Raw genomic sequence first — 26,501 nt, forward strand, 5'->3', positions numbered from 1 at the left:
TCCAGCCCAAGTTTCTCTACTTCTCTCTAAGGATTGACAACCCATAATGCACTGGGAGATACAAAGTTTAAACTCTCTTCCGTAACTCTGATTCCTTTAAGTTACCTGGAAAACATAATTTCCCTAAAAATGACAAATCCATTTCTAGGAGTTTCTTCTCATTTCGTTGGATTCTACGGTTTTGACAGAACAATTAAGAAATGAAAAAGATGGATACTCACTCAAGTGACAGGGGAGCCAATGGAAAGCATTGAGGGAGAAAGCACACGGTTGTTGTTAAGTGTAACACAAACACACGGTGCAAACAAACCCAGGCTTCTGTCACCCCAAACACATGCTTATTTAGACAAGAGGGATGCTGTGTGTCTGTGTTCCTCACACTTGTAGAAATGTCCATACATATGGGCTCTGATCCTACATGAATACACACACAACCAGAGTATGGTGCACCCAGCACTACCTCTACATTTTAAAGCCTTTAAGTCAAATACACACATGATCCGTTTCACTGCCCTGTAAATTTCCCCGTCCTGTCATGTGGTGCAGAGAAAACTGAAGCATTCATATTTCTGAAATGATCTGTATTCAAGTATCATATGCACATACAAAAACACTGGAATGCGATTAATGTAGGAAACCATTCATCTGGCCTCATGAATAAAGACAGAAACACTTTGATTCAAAGGGTTCAAGAGTGTATTTTTTTTTTTCATTGAAGTAAAAAAACATTTTTGTGTTCTTATTTGCATTCCAAGGTCATTTGGAGCACTTCTATTAGTTTTCTTAAGATTTTTTGAATATCATCGTCCTTTGAATCAAACGCCATGGAGATGGTTATTAACATAAGACATCCCCATTCAGTTCTGTCTCCAAAGCAAAAAACAAATAAAGTTAATGGCCAAAAAAAAAAAAAATCATCATCAATACAAACAATATATATCCTTAAAAGTGTTAGAGTGGAGGAAGATTGTGTTCTTTGTTTTCTGCACAATAAGCAAATCGGGGCACACCTCAGATGTTACGCTTTGAGCATTGAAGAAACAAGCATCTAGAGATGAGTGGAAAGAAATTCTTTTTTGTCATATTGAGGTAGCTGTGCTCTGCCCAGTGCAGAAAAACTGGCTTATTTTTCAAATTATAATCATAAAAAACCATCCATGTAGTTAATTTACACTCTAACAATGGGAAAAGGAGGGGGACATGTACAATTAAATTAGAAATGAGAAACCATATACAGTTCATGCTTGGTCATGGGACATGCGGCCTTTGCTTTCCAGGATTAGTTTTCTTTTTTGTCTTTCCATTTAAGTGGAGCATCTGAATGTTCACTCCCAAACCTCCCCCCGCCCCCCCCCCCCATCATGTGTCGCACGCAGGTCGTCCTCTCAAAAAGTTCTCAGTTTGTACTGAAGACACAATGGTAAACATTAGAAAATAAATCAAGGCGGTATGTCTAAGCCACGCTGGTCAAACAATTTACAAAGCCATTTAAAACAAAAGAAAGTTGCATAAAATAGTGTTCATTCTCTGTACAGATCAATGATTTTCTGGTATCCTAAATTTTCTTTTCATGAGGGAATCTTAGCGAGAACAATGTGCTGTTGTTACTGTAGTGACATAAGACATAAGATATTCCCAAAATCCTTAAAAATATAAACCTCAAGAGGCAATATTGACAAAGAAAAAAAAAAAAATGGCGACAGTATATTTCCTTCATAACCAGCAACAAAGTCCACAGCTACACGAGTGATGGTCTTCTGACACTCGCATTTAAAGCCTCACCCGTTCAAAGATGCTATACCGACTCAAAACAGGTTACTTCTCAATGTTAACACCTTATATTATTTGTTTCGTTTTATGTGTTAAAGTTGGTCCTTCTCGTATACACACGGCAGGCACGCACAAGAACACACTCAAGCACTACAAACGCGCACACACACTAGCTATGCACATGAGGGAAAGGCAGAGGGGGAGGAAAGAGGGGGGAGGTGGAGGGAGGAGGAAAGAGTGACGTGATGGTGGTAAGGAAGGGGAGGGGGAGGGGCGTGGAAAGGTCGAGGTTGTGCTCAAGTCAGTCAGGACCAGAACATGTCGGCCATGTTAGTGTCGGCGCTGTAGATCCAGATGACCAAGGGGAGGGAGAAGGCCACGAAGGACCAGGAGATTCCCTCCATGCATGCAGACAGCGAGCAGCCTTTGGAGCTGGCAGGCTTCTCCAGCTCTTTACCCGGCTCCTGGTAGTTCCTGGCGGCAAACTTGAGGATCTCGTCCAGCAGAATGACGGGCAAAGACATCTTGAGCACCATCACCCACTGTATCAGGTTCAGAGGGGTGATCTGGAAGATGATCTGGAGAGAAGAACGCAAATATGAAGTGCAAAACTCACAAATTAATTTCTTTACAAAATCAAATAAATAAAACCTAACTACAATAATTTATCACTAAATAACAGCCTCGGTGCTTAATACAGCGTAATACTCCAGCTTCAAACTCGTCATCGATTGTCTCCCCACCACTGAGGAGAGGGACACCCACAGTTCCAGCTGATGAGCTTGACTTGGGGTCAACACAAGAAGTCAGACACGGATCATCCCTCTGCTCTAATATCTATCCCACGTGTCCTTTAGGCATTTAGTTCCCAAGTTGAGGTAGCTACCAGCTAACTGTAGGCTGACACTACTAATGCCAGTCATGTAGTGTGTGTAGCAACCCGTGTTATGCAATGTTAACTAAACACGAGCAGAAATGTTTATTCTGCCTTTAAGCACAGAAACCATTTCGGTAAAAGACTGTGTTGAGATTCGGTCCGGTAGGTAAAAAGAAATATTTCTCACTGGAAGAGGCTCCACATAGAGGATGAGGAAGTGAAGAGACATGGAGAGGCAAATGGCTCCCAGCAGCCACACGTTCTCCCAGGGAGGCATACGGAGCAGGGACTGGTTCTCTGACACACTGGGACACAAAGGTACATGTTTATTAAAAACTCACTCTAGAGACCTAACTCACCAGTACTTCAATGTTTGTTATCCATTATAGTTCGTGTGTGGAAGAGGAAATAAAGACCTGGGTGTTTGAGCACACACTTGAAGTTAAACTAACAAACCATTAGTCAAAACATGCAGCATATAAAAGAGTAAAGATCTGAAGTTCAGCTCCTCACTCCTTCTGGGATTTTGTATTTATTTCTGCTGTCTAGAGAAAACCTGCTGAACATGTTGGATCTGCTGAATTATGAGCTAAAAGATGCCTTGATCACTAACCTGTTCAGGGCATTGCACATCTCAATGGTGACCAGCACAGACAGGGCCATGGTCATTGGGTAAGGGGACTCAAACACTTTACAGTCCACACCCTGGAAGTCTGGATTCTCTGGACCACACTGAAGGAAGTGGCTCTGTAGGAAGTGGAAAAAGGATTCAGTCTTTTTTCGGGGAGGGGGCCACACAGATCGAGCAGTTCTTGTGTTCAAGTGCTTTGAATTAATAGTTGCTTTGTTGTAGTTCATACCAGGTGGTAGAAAGTAACTCTTGGTCCATCCTCAGCAGCAACGAACCACCAGGCGGCAGCACCAACAGTGGCAGCGCCCACATAACCTGGAGGAGGCAGAGCAGGGATTTACACATGCACACAGACTGAAGACATCAAGCTGTGATTACATTAAAGCCGTTTCAAGTGACTACAGACAATAATTCTTCATTCATATCATGCTAATTGGCTGGTTTCACTTGTTGAGCCGACATAGTAAAAAAAAAAAAATGTCATACTGTCAATTTCCTTGTACAGTTAATGATCCAAGTTTCCTTCCTTACATCCAATAGCTAGGTATCTGAAGAAGAGCCATCCGGAGATGAGCGGCTCGCGGGCGTTACGTGGGGATCTGCTCATGATGTCCAGGTCCGGTGGGTTGAAGCCCAGAGCGGTGGCGGGCAAACCGTCCGTCACCAGGTTGACCCAAAGCAGCTGAACGGGGATGAGAGCTTCAGGGAAGCCCAGAGCTGCGGTGAGGAAGATACTACACACAGAAGAGGGCATGGTGTGTGTCAGACGGCCTGAGTCATACAGAGGATCTATGTGAGTGTGTTCGTGTAAACTACTCATCCTTACCAGACAACCTCGCCCACATTCGAAGAGATGAGGTATCTGATGAACTGTTTCATGTTGTTGTAAATGGCTCGGCCTTCCTCCACTGCAGCTACAATGGTGGAAAAGTTGTCGTCGGCCAGCACCATCTCGGAGGCGGACTTGGCCACAGCTGTGCCGGAGCCCATGGCAATGCCGATCTCAGCCTTCTTCAGGGCAGGAGCGTCGTTTACACCATCACCAGTCTGAGGGGAGGGGGAAGAACCATCACCTTATCATTTTCAGCATTTTAGATCCTATAACTGTATTTATCTATACCAGCTAAATGTTTGGGCTAGAGACAATCATCAAGGACTCAAAAGCTTTTCTCACCATAGCTGTGATCTCATCATAGGACTGCAGGAACTCAATAATCTTGGACTTATGTGAAGGCTCCACACGAGCAAAGCAGCGAGCCTTGATCACAGCTTCTCTCTGTGCAACAGGGGACAGATCATCGAACTCCCTGCCGGTGTAAGCCATGCTGGAGACGTCATCCGTCTCACTGAAAATGCCAATACGTCTGCAGATAGCCACCGCCGTGCCTGAAGTATGAAGAAGAGGACAACATTTACTTCTTAAGGCTTCCTGGAAATGCACATATTTACCTAACTAGAGGTTATTTGAGCGACTCTCTTTTGTGTAATGATAATATGTTCTCTCTTATTCTCTGAGCAGACTCCCTCACCCTTGTTGTCTCCAGTGATCATAATTACTCGGATGCCTGCGAGACGGCAGAGTCTAATGGAAGCTGCCACCTCGGCCCTGGGAGGATCCAGCATGCCCACGCAGCCGACAAACGTCAGATCAGTCTGGGTGATAAGAAAAAAGATAAATAACTGCAGTTTAACAAAATCCCAACAGATAATGAACCTGGAGGCCGAGTGTTTCCAGGGTATTGATCAATGATTCCCAGCTCTTACCTCGTACTGAACAAAGCGGGGTGGCGTCTTCTAACACCATTTCTTCTTTGCTCATGGGGTTGTCTCGTGTGGCCAGAGCCAGACAGCGGAGAGTGTCTCTGCCAGTTCCATATTCCCTGATGACCGACAATATCTTTTCCTTGATGCCAGGGGTCATTGGCACCTTGTTGTTGCCAACACGGACGTGTGTGCACCTGTCAATCACACCCTCGGGTGCACCCTATGAACACGGAAATGGAAATGAAAGAGTCAGTGAAACATTTCCGGTATAAAAATACTTCAGTTGTAGCAGGAATAATATAAAAAAAACTCTTTACGTTGTGTCCATGTCTCACCTTAACAAACATCTTGCTAGCAGAGGAGCGGGCTTTATTTGGAGTGCAGTACACAGACATAGACTTCCTGTCTCTGGAAAACTCCAAGGTAAACTCTTTCTTCATTAGCTGCTTGATCACCTAAAGTTACAGAAAAACACAACAGTGATTAGAACTCCTTTCTCCTATAATGATGAATGATAAAGAGACTTATTGGGACTGAAGGTTTCCGTACAGAATTACAGGCGTTGGCTCGCTCAATCTTGGAAAGGCCTTTGACGTCCGTGTCAAACACGTTCATCTTCTCCACCAGGCACGTGAGAGCCGTCTCTGTGGCCTCACCAACCTTCTCAAACACACCTTTGGCCTGGAGAGGGACAGACGCACACAAATGGTTATTTCAAAAACAAACATGGAGGTTGTTGTTTCAGGTAACATGCAAAAACTATTCGCTGCCAACCTCATTAAAGTCCAGTGAGGAATCATTACAGAGAGCACAGATAGAGGCCAGCTCCACCAGGGTATCGTACTGGGAACATTTGGCTGGCTTGCCATCATGGAACCTAAAGGAAATACAGGTGTAGAAATAAGTTATTGAGCCACAAATGCACAGTAATGTACATACATTTTTTTTATTGGCTTAGATTTTCATTTCCTAATTTAAATGATCAAAATGTTGATTTTAAAGCAAACAAGGTCCAGACTGAATACTCACACTTCTCCATCTGGGGCGTATGTGGAGCCTGTGATTGTGAATTCGTTGAGAGAACAGTGCTCCCCCTCTGCTTTGTCGAGGGTAAACATCTAAAAAATACAAAAGTTGAAAAGAAACTATTAGTACTTAACACATTATACATTCACTGTCTCTGTGTCTAAAGCCAATGGCTGAGAGGCCCTGCATCCAGCAGGTGGCAGCAGCCTCTCATCCACAGGGAAGAGATTTGACATCTTGAGAGGAACTGAACATAGAACAGGGTGAAGCAATGAAATGCTGAGGCAAAGCAGATATGTACTGTGGTGGAGGAGGGGTCCATAAATGTCACCTTACAGCAAAGCAGATGAAGATTTCCTCATGAATACTAACTGGACTGAAGTGAATCACTCTGAGGCGGAAAAAGGTTTGACCTTGATTATTCTAATATCTTGAGTGAGGGGACTAGTTATGTCACTTTTTTGAATAGGAAAACAACACAATAGGTGTTTTGATGTTATACATTAATCGTTACATTCCTGCATGTGAAGCACCACATGAAAAAAATCGAGAGGGTCAGGAGAGAGACGCACAAGGGATGAATATAGAAATATCCGAATAGAGCGATGAGCTTGCATTATGGCTGCACTCCCCTCAGGCAACAGCAAGACTTCAAAAAGGGGTGATGTCAATTGTGGTCTGACCCGCAACACCAGGAGTAAGATACTGAATAGAAACATTCAGTCACTTAGGAAAACTCGTTTTAATCCGGTCTTGTTCAGACAGGAGAAAAATTGGATGTTACAGATGCATCAGGCACAAATTTCTCAGTCAGTGAGAAACAAACACCAAAAAATAGCATCCAATGGTTTTCATAAATTACTGAATATAATGTTAATGTGTAGGATGAGCGAAGGCAGAAGGGACTGACAGAGGAAGGAGAGAGAGAGAGAGAGAGAGAGAGAGAGAGAGAGAGAGAGAGAGAGAGAGAGAGAGAGAGAGAGAGAGAGAGAGAGAGAGAGAGAGAGAGAGAGAGAGAGAGAGAGAGACTTTAAATGCAAGGTCGGTTATGCAACTCTACTGCTGGTTCTGCTGCAAGTGACTAACTACTGCATACTGATCAGCATGCTGCCTGAACAAGAAGGCAGAGCGGAATGAGGAATGGTGAGGAGGAGGAGGAGGAGGAGGAGGGGGGGGGAGACAGAAGACCGACAAGATAAACGGCTTTGGAATAATACGGCGGACGATGGAGACATGGAGTTAAAGCGAGGAGGAGGGTAAACAAAATAAAACAAAGAGACAATTACAGGAACAAAAGGAACAGGGAGGCAACGCTACAGGGGTAAATTATATACATTAAATAGTTCATTTAGTGAAGTTAATCATGCTCATGTGGGAGGACAAAATAAATATATACACAGACACAATGAGTACTTTTGATTGTTAATTTATCTCTGCCTTTGTAAGAATAAATCCTGATTATCCTTTACTAGCTATTTGACGTCAGCAGCGCTCAGTGCTCAATAAATCCCTTCTGTCAGAAAAGGGCTGTGACGTCTGTATTTATTACTCAGAATAATTTACACATGAAAAGTTCTCATATGCCTGGAAATGTGTCAGGCTTTATTCTCTCCATGTATGGCAACGTTTTTTTTTAAATCATATTCATTTTGGTTCCAGTTTGAAATGATGCATTCCCTGCGCACTGCGAACTGTACCTGTTCCCTGAGGAGGATGGAACCTGGGGTCAAAACCCTTTAGTGGCTATAACAACTTAAATACGAATTACTGGGTTACAGACCAGAAACTGTTAGGAAACCTTGGATTGGACTTAGCATGAGAGTTCCTACTAACGAGTGTGTCATGCTCTGAAATCTCCTTTACGCTCTTTTCAGATAAAGTCTACGTCAAACGCAGTATAAATTGTAATGATACACAATATACACAACTTCTGTTTCACCTACGTGAGAGTGCTCACTGTTATTTTCTGTCCTTTTATTAATCATTTGTTTAATGACACAGTTATAGTTAAATTTAGATCATATCAATCAGTTAATATCCAAGTCAGAAACTCTCAGCTGTTGCGGTGCAAGAAGACATTGAAGTTTCTTGGCTCTACTAGCTGCAGGCTAACATTTACACGGTTTACATGTTGTTAGATAAGATAACCAATGTCCGCTTCATTTCATGTGAACTGAGCTGAAATTTGAAGGTTAATGAACCGACTTTAAATTACTGCTTTGCATAGCAACAGTGCCTTAAGTGGGTAAATAAAGGATTTCTGTGTAACAGTTAAATGCATAGAACCATTAACCTAGGCCACTAAACTGGACAAACCTTTTATTTTGAAACAGTACGGTATAATTCACTTATATCATTTATGAAGACCTGGATGAAATGTTTAGTCAAGACAAAATATATCTGGTAAACTTTATGGAAATTGTAATCTTAATTTGTTAAAACTGTCTCTTTAATATTTTAATCTAACACGAGATTTCTTACATACAGACCATAGCTGCTAAAGCTGGCAAGTTAGGTTGGTTCATTCCAAAACCATTTAAAATGAAACACAGTATTTTATTCTCTATATTGTGGTGTGTGGTGTATATATAGATTTATGATGACAATTCCAAAAACAAGAGGTTTCTGGTTTCTCTTTGACTCAGCCATGGTTTTCTTACCCTGCACACAGACATCTGATTGGTGGTCAGTGTGCCAGTCTTGTCAGAGCAGATGACAGATGTGCAGCCAAGGGTCTCCACAGAGGGCAAGCTGCGGACAATGGCGTTCTTCTTAGCCATGCGGCGTGTTCCCAGCGCCAGGCATGTCGTGATGACAGCAGGCAGACCTGAAGAGAGATGACAACAAAAACACAAGAGGATGAGAGGAGATTTAAGACATGCAACAGTGGAGATATATGGTTATTTAGAAAAAAAGATAAAGACATTTATATTAATTTATCTCAAGTGGTGAAACAACTATGCTTTGTCCCTCCAGCGTGAAAAAGAGAAAATACAATTTTCTAAACCATCTGTTCAGCAGTCTGAACAGAAGAATAATAATGGAGCCTCTCAGGGCAAACAGGGTGTCAAGGACATGGCTGCGTTTGTGTAGCTCTTCAGCTCTCACCCTCGGGGATCGCAGCAACCGCCAGAGCCACCGCGATCTTGAAGTAGTAGACAGCGCCGCGAATCCAAGAGCCTCCATGGACGGGATCATTGAAATGTCCAATATTGATGATCCACACAGCGATGCAGATCAGGGTGATGACCTGAAAATTAACATTATCCATTTATTATTTCTGAGGTTGTTTTTAATTAACATTTTAAGTACAAAGAGTGAAATAACAGAGTGGGGGATTCATTTATCATCACTAATAACCTTGGATAGTTGCTGTCCGAATTCATCAAGCTTCTGCTGCAGCGGTGTGCGCTCCTGCTCCGTTGCTGCCATCTCATCTCGGATTTTGCCGATCTCTGTGTTGCCAGCTGTGGCCACCACCACCCCGACAGCCTTACCAGCTGCGATGTTGGTGCCCTGGGAAGCAGCGACAGAGGAAAACAAAACATATTCATTGAGCCTCATATGGGAGAAACTAGTTAAACAACATATCTGAGGAATGTGTCTCAAAGGAGATTCAACATGCAGCAAGAATAAACACGCAGTCAAAGTGAATACGTCACTTTCCTAATCAAATTTTTTAGACCCAGGGTATTTGCCTGAATGCAAATCTATTTTCTTGTTGAAGGTGTTCAGCATGAAAATCCTTCAACAAATTAAATGACTAAGCAGCAGAGGACACTTCATCTGTTCAGACATGCGCCGTTTTGTATATTTCTTTATACGAGACAGAAAAAAAGCAGGAATCGTAATAGATAATTATATGTTGTCCAATTTGATGTCATTCTAAAATAGAGAGTGGATGTGAGGCAGGATGGTGAGATGAATAACAAAGGTGGAGGAGGATGGCAAAACATTGCTGCCTTAACAGGTGTTGTCAGGCTCACAGAGAGGTTATTTTTTTACAATAACAAACCATAAAACACAACTGAGCTGCGGAAAACGGTCTCGGGAGTCACTCACAGAGAAGAGCATGTTCTTCTTGTCCTGGTTGACAGCACGTGGGTCGGGCACAGGGTCGGTGTGTTTGATCACAGACACGGACTCTCCTGCAGGAAGAGGAAACTAAGCATGAGAGGAGCGAGCGTTGGGAAAACACCTACACAAGGAGAGCAAAGTGGTAGCTGCGATGCTTTGGTTGGTACTGCGTGGAAAAGGCTTTGCGGATGACTGAACAGGCCTGACAATTATCAAATGCTGCACTGCCGCTGCCTTTCAAAACACCATATCTGATGCTGTGTTTCCACCGTGTGTGTTTGTGTAATTAACTGTGCAAGGCCTGTGCTGCAGATAGAGGAAGGCAGGGAGCTTTTGACGGGCGGCATGGCCATGAATGGGGAATGGAAGAGAGGAAAAATAGCAGAAACTCTGAAAATATCCCCTGGAATTTGCTTCCAATTAAGGCAGCAAAGCAGGACAAGAGTTTTAAGGACTTGATTCACATAAACCCCTTCTACTGTGCATTAGACATCCTTCAGTGTTCCCTGACTATTTTCCATTTACCTCACAGGCCAATTATCCATCAATAGATTAATCTATTTTACATTTACTTTCATCTGCCTCTCTTGTTTTGCTTAGGTGTTGACTATGCAGCCATGACTGCAGGGTGTAATGAGATCATCTGCATGGAAAGGAAGTGGCAAAGTGCTTATTCTTTTGTGACTGGGTTGATCAGAAGAAACGAGTTGCTGCACATGGAGGCCAAGAAACACAGATTATACACGTCTTTAAAACAGCTATAACAGGAAGAAGGAATAAAGGCTGTGTGATGATGCTGAGGTCAGTTGGGACAGAAACATGATACGACAGAGGCTGAAACAGAGAAATAAGCTGTAAGTATATAAATGGTTTTACCTGTAAGAATGGATTGGTCTACCCTCAGTGTGGTCGACTTGATAGAAGTCAGCCTGATGTCTGCAGGCACTTTATCACCAACTGTGGAGAGAAACAGAAATACAAAAGGAGACGACTAAGTACCTCTTAACAACTTAAAAGCATCTTTAAATGACAACTGATCATCAATTGAGTGATACATTGTGTAAGTGGATGAAGTTAACTTTGAGATTGTACTAACACAATTTTCAAAGCAGTAAAAAAGGCAAGAGTGTTTCCTAAATTTGTGTTTGCACAAATTTGTACATGTAACAAAAAAAAAGGGGGACACGTAAGATGAGTTTGGTTTAATGAAGAGAGAAAATACTTTAAGACGAAAGCAATAAACAACAAATCACCACACACAGACGCTTAGATCTAAGAAATTCAATCCACCGCTTTGTTTTTCCAGCTAAGGCTTCTCGGGAGTAATAAAACAATCAAACTCATGTTATTTGTTTGTGGAGACGCTGAGAGTGAGAGGCATGCATTCAGATATTGTTAATGTTCAGCTCATCTCCTGCACAAATAGATTGCTGCTCATTTTTTCCCACTAACAAGAGGCTTTATTGATCCCTTGTAAAACAAACATAAACGTGGATAAACACCAGTGTTTCTTCTGCAGAAAACAGATAACAGCTTTGCTGAAAATAGGGGAATCAGAGAGTTTGACTTCTTTGTATGGCTTCGTGCACTGTTCAGGTCGGATGTGGAGAGATAGAAAAGGCTGATAATGGAACTTTCAGCATTGTGGTTTGATTGAAGTTTAAAAGTATTTAAAACTCAAACCACTTTGTGCACATCTGCTTTCAAAAATGTATTCATACTACCACCAGTGTGTAGCTGAGATATGCAATGAGACTAAATACAAACATGAAGTTTAGCATTTCTTAACATCCATGATAAGGAATTGAAAAAGCAAGTGAGAAAATTGAAAAAGACCATGACGTACATTTAAGTGTTGTCTGCTCCCTGTATAATACTCTACAATATTAGTTAGACAAGTGACGGGTCCCCATAGCACCCAAAAAACGATGTGACGTTTTAATGAAAAACTAAAGCACAGTGGAAAATTCCACTGTTGCACCAAAATGAAACATTACTTTCAGTTTACAGTAAGAGACATCATGCAGTCTGAAAGGCTGAAGGCAAAGGCAATATAAAGTGATGACCCAGAGGCTCTTAAGAGATCCCTCTGTGGACAGTGGTGACAGACATGTAAACCAACCCGAGGGCCTCTGCGGTGCCCTTCTGAGTGGAGAGGAAGAGTCGAGGAGGGGGGAGGGGGGAGGAGAGGAGAGAATGGGAAGAGGGATTAGATGAGTCCTGCGAAAACACAGTCCAAAAATGGGAAAACTATTTTGATCAGTTGCAAACGAGCTGCTGGAATTGGGGGAGGGGATGCTGATGATAAAAAAAACTTCTGTTTTAAGCGAGGAGAACCCGCTTTACGTAATTTGTATTGAAATAGAAACAGAGTGATGTGTCCTTGTTTAAAGATTGTTCATTCATCCCTCCCATTCTCAGGAGTTTATGGCAGCGTTGAGCTATTAATACAGCCTGAACAGAGCAAACTCTACACAAGAAATGTGTAACCAATAAAGCATAAGCCACGCTGAATCGTTTCACATTTTGCTTGCACTGTGAAAATAATTATCTTGTTACTGTAACACGTGGTAATGCGGAGGTCATGATGAGTGACATTGCTTCTGAACTGTCCTGACTTGTATGACCAAATTTGGTCTTCGTAGTGAAGAGAGGCTGTCAAATCCACTTCATCACCTGTCTGCCTTCAAACTACATGCCCCTTTAACATACAGGAGAAAGTGGAGGAGAGGAGGGGGGGACCCAGGGGAGACGAGTAACCTGGTCTGGCAGACATTTTTTATCATTAAGGGCATCCAAATAAACCTACTTCTTTTTGGAATTATAAACCCATTATGTTTCAACACACGTTAAAAATTTTCCAATAACAGCATTAAGAAAAACTCAGATACTGCCACAAATGCCTCTAATATACATATATACATACATACAGCTGCAATTGTTAATGTCTGAAAATTACTGTTATCATTTATTAATGTTGCCAAATAGGCAGAAATAACCAAACAGTTATTTTGCAGGTTTCTGCAGACCCAGAATTCCCAGCTGTTCCAACTGAGAGTGACAGTATCCTTTCGTTTCATCTTACAAAAAATGCTCTTTTTAGCTCCAACTTTCCTGGGAAACAGTAAACAGCCTCTGGGACCTTTCCTTCTCTCATGTGAACAAAAGGGCTTTATCTGTGTTATCTGCTCCCTTGAGTGAAGAACAAATGTCAGACTGCATACTCTTGAGTGATAACACCCCATCTGCTTGTAAAGACTCAGGCTGTCTTCAGACTCTATCCAGGATCTGGAGCCCCTCTTTTCTCCCTGTTATCCTATCCATGGACCAAACACCTACACCAGCGTGACGGAGACTGAAGTCTCAACTCAAGAATCTCAGAAACTGCAGATACAACTATCCCATATAACAAAGTTTAAAGTCAAGTCAACATCATAACATGGAGTGGAGCATTTTAAATTAGAGATATGCTAACACAGCACCCAACTATTCATCTTGGGGGGTCTAGTGAAAATTTAGAAGCCTTAAGGTAGTCGTATATTTTCTCTCCCAGTGACTGAGCCCCGCTGATGTGTTAGCACGTAGGCTCACAGCCTTCTGGGACCTTTCATGAGGCCCTAAAGCCCTCGAGAGACTCATCTTATGAATGGAAAAATCCCAAGACCAAACATTTACAGGCACACACATACTGTATGCCATATCATTTCGGTATCTATGCTGTGAGAGGACGAAGCAGAAACAGACAGGCAGCAAGCGACAGACAGAGACAGATAGCAGACTATAGTACCGTCTTAAACTAAAGAGGAACTCTGGCCATGTAGCCGTCTGGAGGACAAATTATTTATGAGTCTGAATGTGAACCCTTTCTAAATGTTACATCCTGTATTTCTGCCAGAAACCCTAAACCCAGAGCAGGACAGACCCACAACCCAGGGACAAAAGAGCTGGTTAGTCACTTATGTGATACACATCTAGGTTTAAATTCAACTACCAAGCGTTAATCAAGCAGGAAAGCGAGCAATTAGGGAAAGACAATCTTTATTCCTTACGCACAGGACGTTCCTGCTACAGGGGTCAAGGGCATCACTTTGGCAGCTAAGAACCTCTAGCTCAAAAAGCCACTGCCCGCTGAAACAAAAGCAAACTAAAGGGGGATTGTCAGACGTGTCTTATATGCCGGCCAAAAATAGACCCAGTAGATTCACAAAGTGAATTTTTTAATGAAATGTCACAATAGACAGGATGTGGTGTTAAACCGAGTCATGGGTAACGCAAGCAACACGATGAAAGCATTACTGTAGAGAAAAATGACAAACTCTCCCTCTAAAATGAGCTGAAGTGTCAAAATCTGTGGCAGAAAAAAGCACCTAGAAGTTAACATTTTCAATAGGGCCGACTGTGATGGGACCATTCAAGCTACTGCACGACCAGTTAAGTAAACTGTATAAATGTTGAAAATACACAAGACAGTAGGTGGACTTCAGTTCAGGAGACTTTATAGTGATGTAACATACACAAGTTACAAATACTTAACCTTCACTAACAGAGCATGGGTAAATTCTATTTAGGTCAATTTAAATTCAACATCGAGCTTAATTTCTTCTCCCCTTGCACTATTAATTAACTTTACAGTCAACTGGACTTTTAGAATGCACCAAATTGACATGCATCCTAAAGAGCATTGCAAAGACTGTGCTTGATGGCCATTTGCTAAAGGCAGACACTCAAAACTCTGCCACAAAAGGAAACTGGTGTGTCACTTAATGCTTTGGCCCCAAAGATAGACTCTTGCTGCGAATCTGCGGTATCAATGATACCAAATTTATATTGCAACAAAACCAACTGTTTTCACAACACAGCCAAAACACTCACATGTGACACGCAAGCAAATACACCAAAGTAAACATGTCGCAGAGGAAAATCTTTATAAGCTTTTAAGACAAGAGGGTGCATGTCTTATGGGTATAACTTTTTAGGTCTAACATAGTGTTCCACTAACCACTTAACCACTACTCAGATGGAGAAGCCCTGCTGGTGACAGCCAATTATCAGAGCTCCAGATCTAAAAGTACTCCCAGGATATAAACATACGCCTGGTCTGACAAGACACTTTGCAGCCTGGCATTACACGCATGCATCATGAGGCTGCACACGGAAACTCAGTGGTTTCCCCACCACAGATAACACAAACACACATTGTTTTTTGGATAAATAAATGGAGCTCATCAAGCTCATTCAATTTTGAGGCAGATCCATACTGTGCAACTTAAATCTGTTAATCAGCTCCATCCCCATCACTTATGTGCCTGCAGAGGCCCATCTATCTTTTCTTTTAACTGCAGACAGTAAATCAGAAGCTACAACTGTGTATATAATGCTGATGGGTTAGTTTGATTCAGACACTCTCCAACTAAAACATTTAAGTTGGCACACTGAATTACCCACGTCCCTCTGAATAGGGCATAATAGTAGCTTGAACACAGACAGCCGTTCTGAATGTCAAGTGCAGCAGTCAGTGCTGAGATGTAGTTCTGCCAGAGAGGAACAAGAGCTGGAGGCTTGTTGTTCACTGACATCAGCAAAATAAAGAATTAAAAGCTCACAGGATTTTGGGGTACTGTCTTTCATAATCAGATTCCATCTCCAATTCCTGTCCAACCTTGGTACAGATTATTGTTTAATTGAGTAAGAGAATGCAGATTACAAAATTTTACTTACTTTTAATATTGTCCATTCAAAACTAATTGATAATGAGGCTTTTGGTAAAAAGTTGTTTGTGGGTTCCCACGTTCATTGCTCAGTGTTTTACATTTGTTTTTTCTTGGGCTGAACGTGTGAACATTAGTCTCTGCAGTGCTACAACAAGCTGCAGACAGTGCTTCTTCATGTTCGACAGGCTTCCTCAATTATCTTTTTTGTACAGTATTTTTTGATGATTAACTAAACTTAAGCACCAGCGCTTATCTGCCATATAGTAAACATTACATACAACCACTGATGGTTTTGTAATGCAGACTAAAGAACAGAAGGCCATTGTTTTAGAGTAGCGGAGTGACCTTACTGATGTTGTCTTGTGTCAACAGATAAACGTACAAGATCTCTTTGTCATGAATTAATCCTTCACTCGAGTTCTCAAAATAAGAGCCACTACGAGATTTAACACTAGCGTGTTACAGCGTTGTGGGATTTTCTCCCTAAAAGTCCAGAGTTGGGCTCGAATCATCAGCCCTGTCCCTCCAGGCGACAAAGACTCATCAAGTGGAGCAGTCTTTTCTTGGTCCCCAGAGGGAGCTGCAGAGTGAGTGTAATGGGCACAGGTAACTGTGGACCTGAACTCTGGATGAATCTTTAGCGGCTGGCTTTTGTTTCACATCTCGTGTCAAAAAATACTGTTGCACATTTCTGATCCATTGTTAGTGTTTGCTTGTTTACTATATTATGTGAAAATCACTGTCAACCCGAACATATCATCAAAACCTGTTCGATCCCTGGCCATTCGAAAACGCCTTCAGAAATAAATTACAACAGAATGTAATTTTTCTGTGACTCTTTTCCACTATTGTTTAATTTATGACAAAGAAATTGGAGAGCTTTGTCATTAAGAGACACAGAGAATGAATGAAAGAAGACCAATCAAAGAGAGAAAAGAGGCGAAGTGAGACAGACCCAGTGAGAAAAACAAGAGAATTGAGGAGCAGTGACGCAAAAGCCATAAACACATGTGGCCCAGTCCAAGTTGAGGTTAGCCAAAAAATGTTCAGGAACAGACTGGACCTCTGCTCTTGTATTGCATAACTGCTTTTCTTTCCCGGTGCAACAATTAGTTGGAAATTGTCATGGGAGATGAATAGGATGAGAGATCAGCTGTGTGTGTGTTTGGACTGCGTGAAGCGTACGTCACAACACTGTTGATGTTTACAGAACTGTTATGCAGCTCTTTCAGTCACCGATGGCATGTGCGTGTTGAATAACATCGACTCATGAGGCAGAAAACATTCATCCCAGACTTCTCCAGTGGATTTTGTTGTCGTTTTGCCATAATTACTTACAAGCAAGTTAAAACCTTCCGAGTATTAGATTCATCCTGTCTTAGTAGTGCAATATCTTTCAGTCTTACCTGCCACCTCCACGATGTCCCCAGGCACTATGTCCCGGGCCTTGATTCTCTGGACACTCTTCCTGTCCTGGCGGTACACCTTTGCTATCTCGGGCTCATACTCCTTGAGCGCTTCAATGGCATTTTCTGCATTTCGTTCCTGAACAGTAGAAGTAGGATTAAAGGTTAAAAATGACTTCATTCCATACAAAGACAAACTATAATATAAGACAGGGGACAGATGAAAAGAAAGATCTTAACAACTGTGTCCCTAGATACCCAGTTACAGCCAAGTTATTAAGAGCTGACCTAGCCTAATCTTTACATAAGAAAAAGGACAAATAAAAAATAATCTCTGTGCACATCATGACACGGTTTGGGAGAGACGAGGGAGAAGTATGTAAACATTGGGTTATTTTATAAAAGGCTCAACAGGAAAAACACACCCATCAACCACAATCACTGATGGCTCAGAATGAACTTTATCAAAACAAGCCACAACAAGAAAATCCGGCAAAGATGCTTTGGATTTACCCGTACCTCTGACTTTTCTTTAAATTACAGGAGAAATGTTAAAGTATTTCCGTTTAAAATATTCAATAGTTATAGGTAATCATCAAAACTCTCGAGGATTACTTCATAATCGTGTTCCTCTTCATGCCGTGGTTCATCTCCTACAGTTCCCAATACTACCTGATTGGGTCGACTGGGCGTGACTTCATCTTTGTCAATGAATTAATAGAACAGTCACTCAGATTGCAAAGGATAAGGAGTTAATTTCCCTATTTCCAATGATACAGGTATGCTGCCCCCTATTTGTCTGGTGTATGAATTCAATAGTTTTTCTGGCACATGGCCCCTTAAATCACAGGTATTAGCCCGAAAAAATGTCTCTTGTGCATCCAAATTTCCCCTGCCTGACTGATTTGTGTCAGATTGGACAGGTTTGGTGGCAGCTCACAGCGTGGTAGGCAGGCAGGCTGCACTCACCCGGACATGAGAAGACAAAGAACACAAGCCCCGGACATGATGGGCTTTTGTAGGAGATAGCATCGGTTGACACAAAGCTATTTAAATGGCTGCCAGCGAAGGTGAGGGTTTACAGGGTTAAAGGAGGCTGGAGAAGGCATGGAAAACTACAGTGTTCAATTCAAAGGGAAGGCTATTCTAAATTCAAAACAGGTATGGCCAAGTCAACAGCAGTTACCTCCTCCACTTGTGCATCAGATGGACTTTGTTTGCATAAACAAAGACAAACGGTCATTTGCTTGACAACTCGCCATTGACAAGCAGCATTTCCCGTAATTTACGAGACACGCGATGCAGCAGATACATTGAGCGTACCAGGTCTCATCTTTGAGATTAAGGGTGTAAGTTAAAAGCAGGGTGATTGTTCATCAATTGGTATATTAGAGAATTAATCCCTGGAGACATTGCACAAGCAGAGATGCACTTTCGACCTCTGACAAATGTAATAAAAAACAGCCTTAATGGACGATTAACAACCCCAGCCTATGTTAAAGTGTGAAACAAGGGATGTATTTTGCACATATAATGAACTGATCATAGATCGAACACCAGATACAAAAAAGAAAGGTATCAGGTAATTGATATAAAGCTGCATTTATGAGATCTACATATTACATTTAGCAACCAGACATTTGAAAAAACTTATCAGGACCCACTCTAACAATAAGGAATTAGCACAGAAGGCTTTGTTGACTACCATGAATCATGTCAAACAGGAACATGTCAAAGACAGTGTTGCTGGGTCCCTTTAATTCGATTGGCAGGAGTACCAGTAAAAAAAGAAAAAAGAAAAAGATAATTCGTTCTTCTGTTTGCCTGAATTCACAACTGTTGCCGCCTTTGCTTCCTGACTATAATTAAGGAACATGTTGACAAATCAATACGGCTTCTCAAAGGAATGGACACTGTAAATCCCCGGGGGGAACCTTGGACTCAGCAGGCCCAAATGAACACAGAGTCAGAGATAAAGTTCCTTGCTAGAGATATTTCGCTCTGGCAGACCAAATGTTGCCCAGATCAGTTAAAGGGTAAATGCTAGAGTTTCTCTGAAGGGTAGGGTATCAAGTGAGGAGGAAGTGGGGCAACCTGGGTTTCATGAATGTTTACCCAAAGAAGCCAATAGGATGTGTGCTGTATCCTTGGCCTCAAGGGGACACTTACGTTTTGAATGTCTGTCTTTCGTGATAACAATTTAAGTAAAGACATTTCGTTCACCCCTTCAGTAAGAGGCTGATAACCTTTGTGCATTCCCAAATATCACCATGGAAAAAAAATACTGCACAGATGCTTTATAAAAGGCAAAGTGTGTTTACCTGCCAGACTCCCACAATAGCATTTGCTATGAGAATAAGTAGGATAACAAAAGGCTCCACAAACGCTGTAATGGTTTCTTCTCCCTCTTCAAACCAGGCCAGCACCTAAAAGACAGAAAAGAAATGTACAGTTAAATTCAATACAAATAACTGCTAATACTGAGATACAGCCTGTGGTATTCGCATTCATGAAACTAACTAATACGCTTGTTTAATGAAAACATGAAAAGGTCTTTGCGGAAAACAACATTTTGAACAGTTATTCAGTTGTGTCACATCATTATAGTTTTATTTCTCATGGGGACAAAGCTGGCGTCAGTGATGCCAGGAGCGCGATAAAACACTCATTTCTTAAGTAAGGGAAACGTTAACACGCTTTGAAAAGTGAATTGTGGAGCTCGATTTCCACAGAATATGAAATTCGAGCTACTTAATACAACAGATATTTCTTAATTCGTCACAGCATGCAGCAGATAACATCCGTCCACTGTGGGCCACCACTGTACGTCATCCACATGAATGGAACAAAGAGGAGGTAGAAAGGTCAAAGCTATTTTGAACTAATTGTGCATTTAGTGATGTGGGAGAACTAGATTTCAAAGTATACTTTTTCCCAGCCTTCTCATACAAACAATAACTCAAAATTAGAGAAAGTATATTCACTTCTTTTTATATTTTTTTTATAATTCACGTCGGATTATATGTCCTATAATAATGACCAAAATTCTTAGAATACAATGCAAATACAGTATATGAAAAGTGCTAGATTGAATAGGTTGAAGAGACATTTAGCAGTGAGGATAGAGTAGTCACGTTCAAAATAACATAAGTTTCAGGTGGCTCCAAGTCATTACCATTCACTTGATGGGTAATATCATGTTTGTTTTGGTATGATAATGCCATTCTTCCCCACGTGGCTTTACCAAACACATTTCTAAAAGGCGACGTTGTGCCAGAACCTCACTTTGACACATTTGGCATGATGATTTTGAGCATCTAAAAATCATTTAATAATTAATAATAAATATCAAGTAAGCCTCTGCCAGTATTGAGGAAAATAGGCCCCAGTGTGCTGAAAGAAAATTATGTCAGAGAGACCGATATTGTAATAACCACTTTGTCCTCTTTTAGAATCTGTGCCAAGAGTTAATTGTGTCAAATGAAATACCACCCAACCCCCACCCACTGCTCGAACCTATTTAAGAATGGCCGACTTAATGTAAAATTCAATTCAAGCAAACTAAATAATTTGCGTTGTACACATTAAGTCCCCTGAGCAACTGAATGTTAAGTCTAAAGAAATGTTTGTCTATGCCATTGTACTTGAAATAAATGTCAACGCACAAGCTTGTGATTGAGAGCGGGCTGCTCACTACATCTTTTGATTTATACGCTTTGCCATCGTAGCTGGATGTCGTCGCCGTGACTTGAGAATGGAAAACAGGGACACGGGAGTGTGAGTCTGACACGGTCACATAAACTACACTGACGATAGCCACTTACTAAAAATTATGAGTATTCATTTGTGGCACTGTCATGCTGTTCACAATAATAACATGAACCCTGCCTGTCACACTAGTATTGAGATGTCTTTTAATGGAATTTGAGTCACTTCTTGATTGCAGTAGCAAATTAACACCAAGATATTCAAGCAGAGAGAAAAACTACTCGGGTGTCTGTAGCTTTCCCTCTTAAAACACACATGCTCATGTTAAAGTAACATGCTAAAGTGACATAATTATCTGTTTCAACATGTCCGCGTTTCTTTTTAACTTTGGAGGACTAAACTATTGACATGTTGACATAATCTCCATGAAACAAGAGGCTCAACGTGGCTGCAATAGTTTGAGATTTGTTAGAAGAACAAGAGCATATTTGCTGTAAAAGATGATCTGGGTTTTGTCCCCGGACAGATTCTGGGAACCTTTCTCTTCCACTTTGTACAAGTTTCTTGCAAAGCTGTGGTCTGCACTGACTCAATCAGAAAAGTACTATATACACTCTGTAAGCTGACAGAGCTGTGCGGAGAGAAAATAAAAAAATCGTACCCACTGGACTGATCAGTGTAACGGTGAAAAGAAAGATGGTGGTGGAGAGAGAGACAATGTACAACTGGCAGAAGGCCACGTTTCTACTTCTTTTAATCCCACTCCACACTGAATATTCTATTTTGAACGATATAAAACAGGCTCATCTATTTAAGATCTCAGAGTGAATCACCCTCTCACTACTGCAGCACTAAAACACTGTTCCTGCACTCAGCTTATCTTGAGCGTTGGCACTTATATGAGCGTGACAACCGGCTCACAGACCATTACTACTTATCTTGATTAATAAACATGTACGGCACGAGTAGACACAAGCACAGATTAAATACAAGGTATTTAATTAATTTAGCTAAAACTAGCACTCACCCTAAAAGGGGTGGGACAAAATATTGACATGTCATTGTTTGTTCATCATGACTCATGAAATTTACAATATCCTGGTGCCAAAGATCAACATCTATATAGTTTAGACTTATGTCAGATTACGGTCATTTCAAATTAGAATGACGGCATGTGTAGAGACAAGTAACAGTTTGTTTAAGACTTAAAAGACTCCAAGATGAGACTAAATGCGCATTGTTCCAACTCAGTTTGTGTCAAAGTTTGAAACTTAAGCCAAATTGCAGTGAATATATACACAAAACCCGCAATTTATATTCTATACAAAAATAAGACATATCTTGATGTAACGTTATGGTTGTCTTGGAGAATATAGATTTGGGGGGGGGGGTTATATTGTTCTCGTGGGTCATGTATTCCACATCATATTGTGAGTGATCCTGTTATCCCCACCCCCTAATCCCTATACGTCAATTGAATCAACACTGAGCAAAAACCACTTGTGCCCAAACGAGTGTTATACTTACAAAGGATATGCAGGCAGCGAGTAAAAGGATCCTGACAAGCAAGTCTTCAAACTGTTCCACCACCAGCGACCAAAGAGATTTACCTGAAAGAGTTTCATTCACAGAAAAAATACAAGTGAGTCATTGACGAATGCATGAATGAAAACAGGTGACTCCTTGCATATATTTATATATAAATATATATTAAACTGTGCACTCACCCTCTTCAGCTGGCAGCTCTGCAGATCATCCCCCCATTCAGATCCACGGGCAAAGAAAGAAAGAAACATGGACACGCAGTTAATCAAAAGTTAAACCACTGTGACGCCGCAGCGGTGGAGGATCACACGTGTGAGATATAAAGAAAGATGGTGCGTCAGGATACGAGTCAGGACACGATTTCAACACCCACATCGTGACGCGACCAACCGCTTCTCCTCGGGATCCGTGGCCCGTCCGTGCATGACACCGGTGTGTGGTGTAGGGGGGGAGGATAGAAAACAGCTAGGCTACTTGTTTTCGAACAAAACCCCCCCGGGCTGTTACCCATCTTTTTCTTACCGTTTGGTCCGAAGCGCTCCCGCTGCTTCTTCACCTGCTCGGTGCTCAGGCCCGTGCTCTCGTTCACGTTGAAGAAGCTGTAAACTTCCTCCACCGTCTTCGTGTGCGTGTTGTCCATGATGAACGGCACACCGCGTCGCTTCGCTGCTGCCGACCTCAAACGGTCCCGGTTCTCTCCCGTGTCGCCCCGCGTGGGTTTAAAATAAATAACGCTAAGTATAACAGGAAGTAGTAGTCTAGCGACGTGGGTTCGCCCCCCGCTTATGCTGCTGGTGGTGTTGTGCTGTTGCCGGCTTCAGCTCGGCGTGCAGGTGCCCGGCGAGCGGCTCCTGAGCTAACGGTGGCTAACAGGCTAACGCTAGCTATTCGCTGGGCTCCGCTTGAATTCACCGGCTGAGCTGAGCTGCTTTCACCGACTGGCTCATATCAACACCTCGGTCTCGGCCGGTTGTTTCAACGACTTCCTCTTCTTGTGCTAAGCGGCGACACTTCGGGCAGTTTCGGTCCAGCTCGAAGGTTCTAAACATGTGGCGGAGTCGCAGTTCGATTCCTGTTCGACCGTTCCGCCTGTGTGTGTTGCAGGAGCTCCAGCGTCCTCTTCGGCAGCAATCGCGCGTGTCCGCTGCAGATCTCGCGTGCGTCGAATGCGGTGTTCGGTGTCCGCATGTGGAACCAGCTGATTGGTTGGACATACCGGAAGTATCTCTCTCTCTCTCGCTCTCTCTCTCTCCCTCTCTCTCTCGTGTGCGCGCGAGGTGCCATTCATTTAATATGTCCCATTTACAAAAATGTAAATGTATTATATATATTTCTATCTTCACAGCGAGAATAAAGTAGCCTACAATTAAACCAATTATATATTTAAAAAGAGCATTTAATGTCAAATGAGATGAATAATATACAAAATTCAAAATATAAATTAATGTAAAACAATACAAACGTAACTTTAATGTTTTGTACCATGTATGTATTTCATGTTTGTTACATCATATGCAAGCGTATAACACTTTTACACACTGTCTAAAAACAGAATATTGTTTTTCTTTTGTCCACTGACATTGGACGACCCCTCAGATGTATCTGGTGTCGCTGTATAAAGAAGTTCACTCTCCAGCGGTTACCACACTCACATGCTGCTTCATTAGCAGCATCTAATCATGTCATATAAAATGATTCCTCTATCCAGAGGGTCCAAACCAGTTCTGTTACTTTAATATGTTAGCTACATTTAGCTTCTTAAGTATCGTTATGGAGTAATTTTACATTGTTTATTTGTAGTTTACCCAAGTAAAGGATCTGAATACTTCTTCTTCCATACCCATGCAGCCCATGTGCTCAATAACAGAAGAAGGAATATGCTTAAATTACAATAATTCACCACAATTCAACATAAGAAAACTGTATAACCAAGGCAAAACTTCATGAGCTTCTTATTTTTTTTTATATTGTTTTATACAATTTAAGATGTTAATATATCACAAACTCCCCCCACTTTCAGCCATACCCATCGCTTTTTTGTCCTTGTCAATGTTATCGGAACTGTCTTTGAAAAACACCATTCTCTGTTGGACTGACAGAGCAACCAGGCCTGTGTTATAACACAGTCAGCCTTATCATCGGCACTCTGGCCTTTCATCCATCCTTTTTGCACCATGATATCACTATAGTTTCAAGAAAATATGAAATGGCAGAATGATTGTAATCTAGAGAGCAAAAAATGATCTTTTAAACAGTTCAAATGAAATTCCCCAGATAGTGAGATATCTTCCGTGTGAGATGACTTGCAGCCCACACTATCTGATGTCTATCTGAACGACAAGCTATTTTCAGACACTGTGACTAATGTGTGCTGCCACAGTCAGACTCCTGTTCATTGACAAGGAAATGTTCGCCTACAACTACGCAGAATGGCTTAAAATTACAATAGAAAAGTGCGGTGAACGAGAACCAGCATATAGCAAGTATTACTTTAATACACTGACTACACTATAACTATATTTGTATTTCACAAGGATCTAAGGTCCAAATATTTCCTTAAACCTCTGTAATATCAGTTGTCATACTGAATTTTAATAGGCATCATATATGTGGTAGGAAAGGATCTCGTCATTAAAAAAAAACTTTCATAATGTAAGAAGTTGTTTTTCCTACTGCACCCTACAAATATGAACTTAGATGTTAGTTCTAATAAAGTTAAATTTCAACCCTTGTGAGTCCTGTGCTGTTTTTTACAATTTAGATTTTTCATGAGACGATTATTTTTTGACCATAGTATCCCAACGTATTTGACCTGAAAACTCACATGACACATCATGTGACTGGACCACACTGGTGTGACCGTGGAATCCTGAGTGTTAAGTCCTGGAAATGCATTTTTGGAAGCACATGATCCAAATTATAACAATCTGAAAATATCTTTATGACATTTTCCTGTCAATGAAAATATAACATTTCTATTGGTCGTGTTCTGACTTCAACCCCAATAGAGGGACTGATTCATTCTGTAGAACTGCACCGTTTAAGAGTGAAATGGATGCAAAGGCAGTAGTATTCTCTATTTGCAGTATAATTTATAAGCTGCATATTTCATACATTATTGGCTCATAAAAGTTCCATTGAATTGTACAGTATGTGGTGTTTTTCTGTTGCATAACTCAGCCAGCAGGGTAACGTCTTCTGTAGCAATGAGGACGGCTTTTAATTCATTATTTCTCTGTTACATGTGGAGGCAGGAAACACAAGCAGCGACGTTCTGTCCAATCCGACCAAGCTTCTCCTGTCCCTGAGTTTTTGTGAGCTCCGACTGCAGCAGCCAGCTCTATGTGGGAGTACACAAGCTGAGTGTGAGCTTTGCAGGAAGGTATAACTCTGTTTTTGAAAAGCTTAATCGGTCCATATGCGGCTGCATCACTCTCTTTAGAGACTGCAGTCAGATGCTCAGCCTTCATTTGTTTGTGTCGTACTTGAAGAGGAGACGACAGAGAGCTTGATCACAATGCTGGCTGTGTTTATCTCTGACTCCGGGGCAGGGATTTCTGCCTGCTCACAAAAGACCCCAGTTATCACATCATTAAAAGTTTTTCTTGGTCATCAAAAAATACGTAAATAATTGTTTATTTCCGAAAATAAAAAATGAAAATAATAGTTTTTCTATTCACCAAGTAACGGGACTTTCCCCTTTTCCCTTTTCCCTTGGGCACTGTTTCAGGACATCTTTTGGGAATAAATGTAATATTCACGTGCAAACTGAAAAGCATTACTAGCTTTTATCTAACACTTAGCCATGTGCCTATTTGCTACCATCAAAGTAGAGTTGGTTTCTCATTCAGAATCACCAGCAGCTATAAGATCTGCATTGATTAGTAAAATAGGGGATATGCCCTTCTGTGATATAAATGATTTAGCTAAGCAGAAGACTTTTCCCATAACAAGCCTATGTTTGGCTCTGGGTTTCCAGCAGAAAA

General features: G+C 41.5%; 1 protein-coding gene across 1 annotated transcript; it reads right to left on the bottom strand.

Moving 5' to 3' along the window:
• Positions 1-564: 564 nt before the first annotated feature.
• atp2a2b (ATPase sarcoplasmic/endoplasmic reticulum Ca2+ transporting 2b) lies at positions 565-23,678 on the bottom strand. Its single transcript, XM_053410991.1, is given in 24 exon segments — positions 565-2,348; positions 2,835-2,952; positions 3,261-3,394; positions 3,508-3,593; positions 3,810-4,012; positions 4,105-4,325; positions 4,453-4,664; positions 4,808-4,931; positions 5,043-5,060; positions 5,062-5,262; positions 5,378-5,497; positions 5,592-5,723; positions 5,817-5,919; positions 6,072-6,160; positions 8,729-8,895; positions 9,177-9,318; positions 9,429-9,584; positions 10,131-10,216; positions 11,022-11,102; positions 17,263-17,401; positions 19,584-19,688; positions 22,498-22,580; positions 22,698-22,715; positions 23,038-23,678. Coding segments are annotated over 24 exon segments (3,129 nt in total). The 5' UTR covers positions 23,156-23,678; the 3' UTR covers positions 565-2,075.
• Positions 23,679-26,501: the final 2,823 nt, after the last annotated feature.

Source organism: Pleuronectes platessa, chromosome 19 (assembly GCF_947347685.1).
Source record: "Pleuronectes platessa chromosome 19, fPlePla1.1, whole genome shotgun sequence".
Taxonomy (NCBI): Eukaryota; Metazoa; Chordata; class Actinopteri; order Pleuronectiformes; family Pleuronectidae; genus Pleuronectes; species Pleuronectes platessa.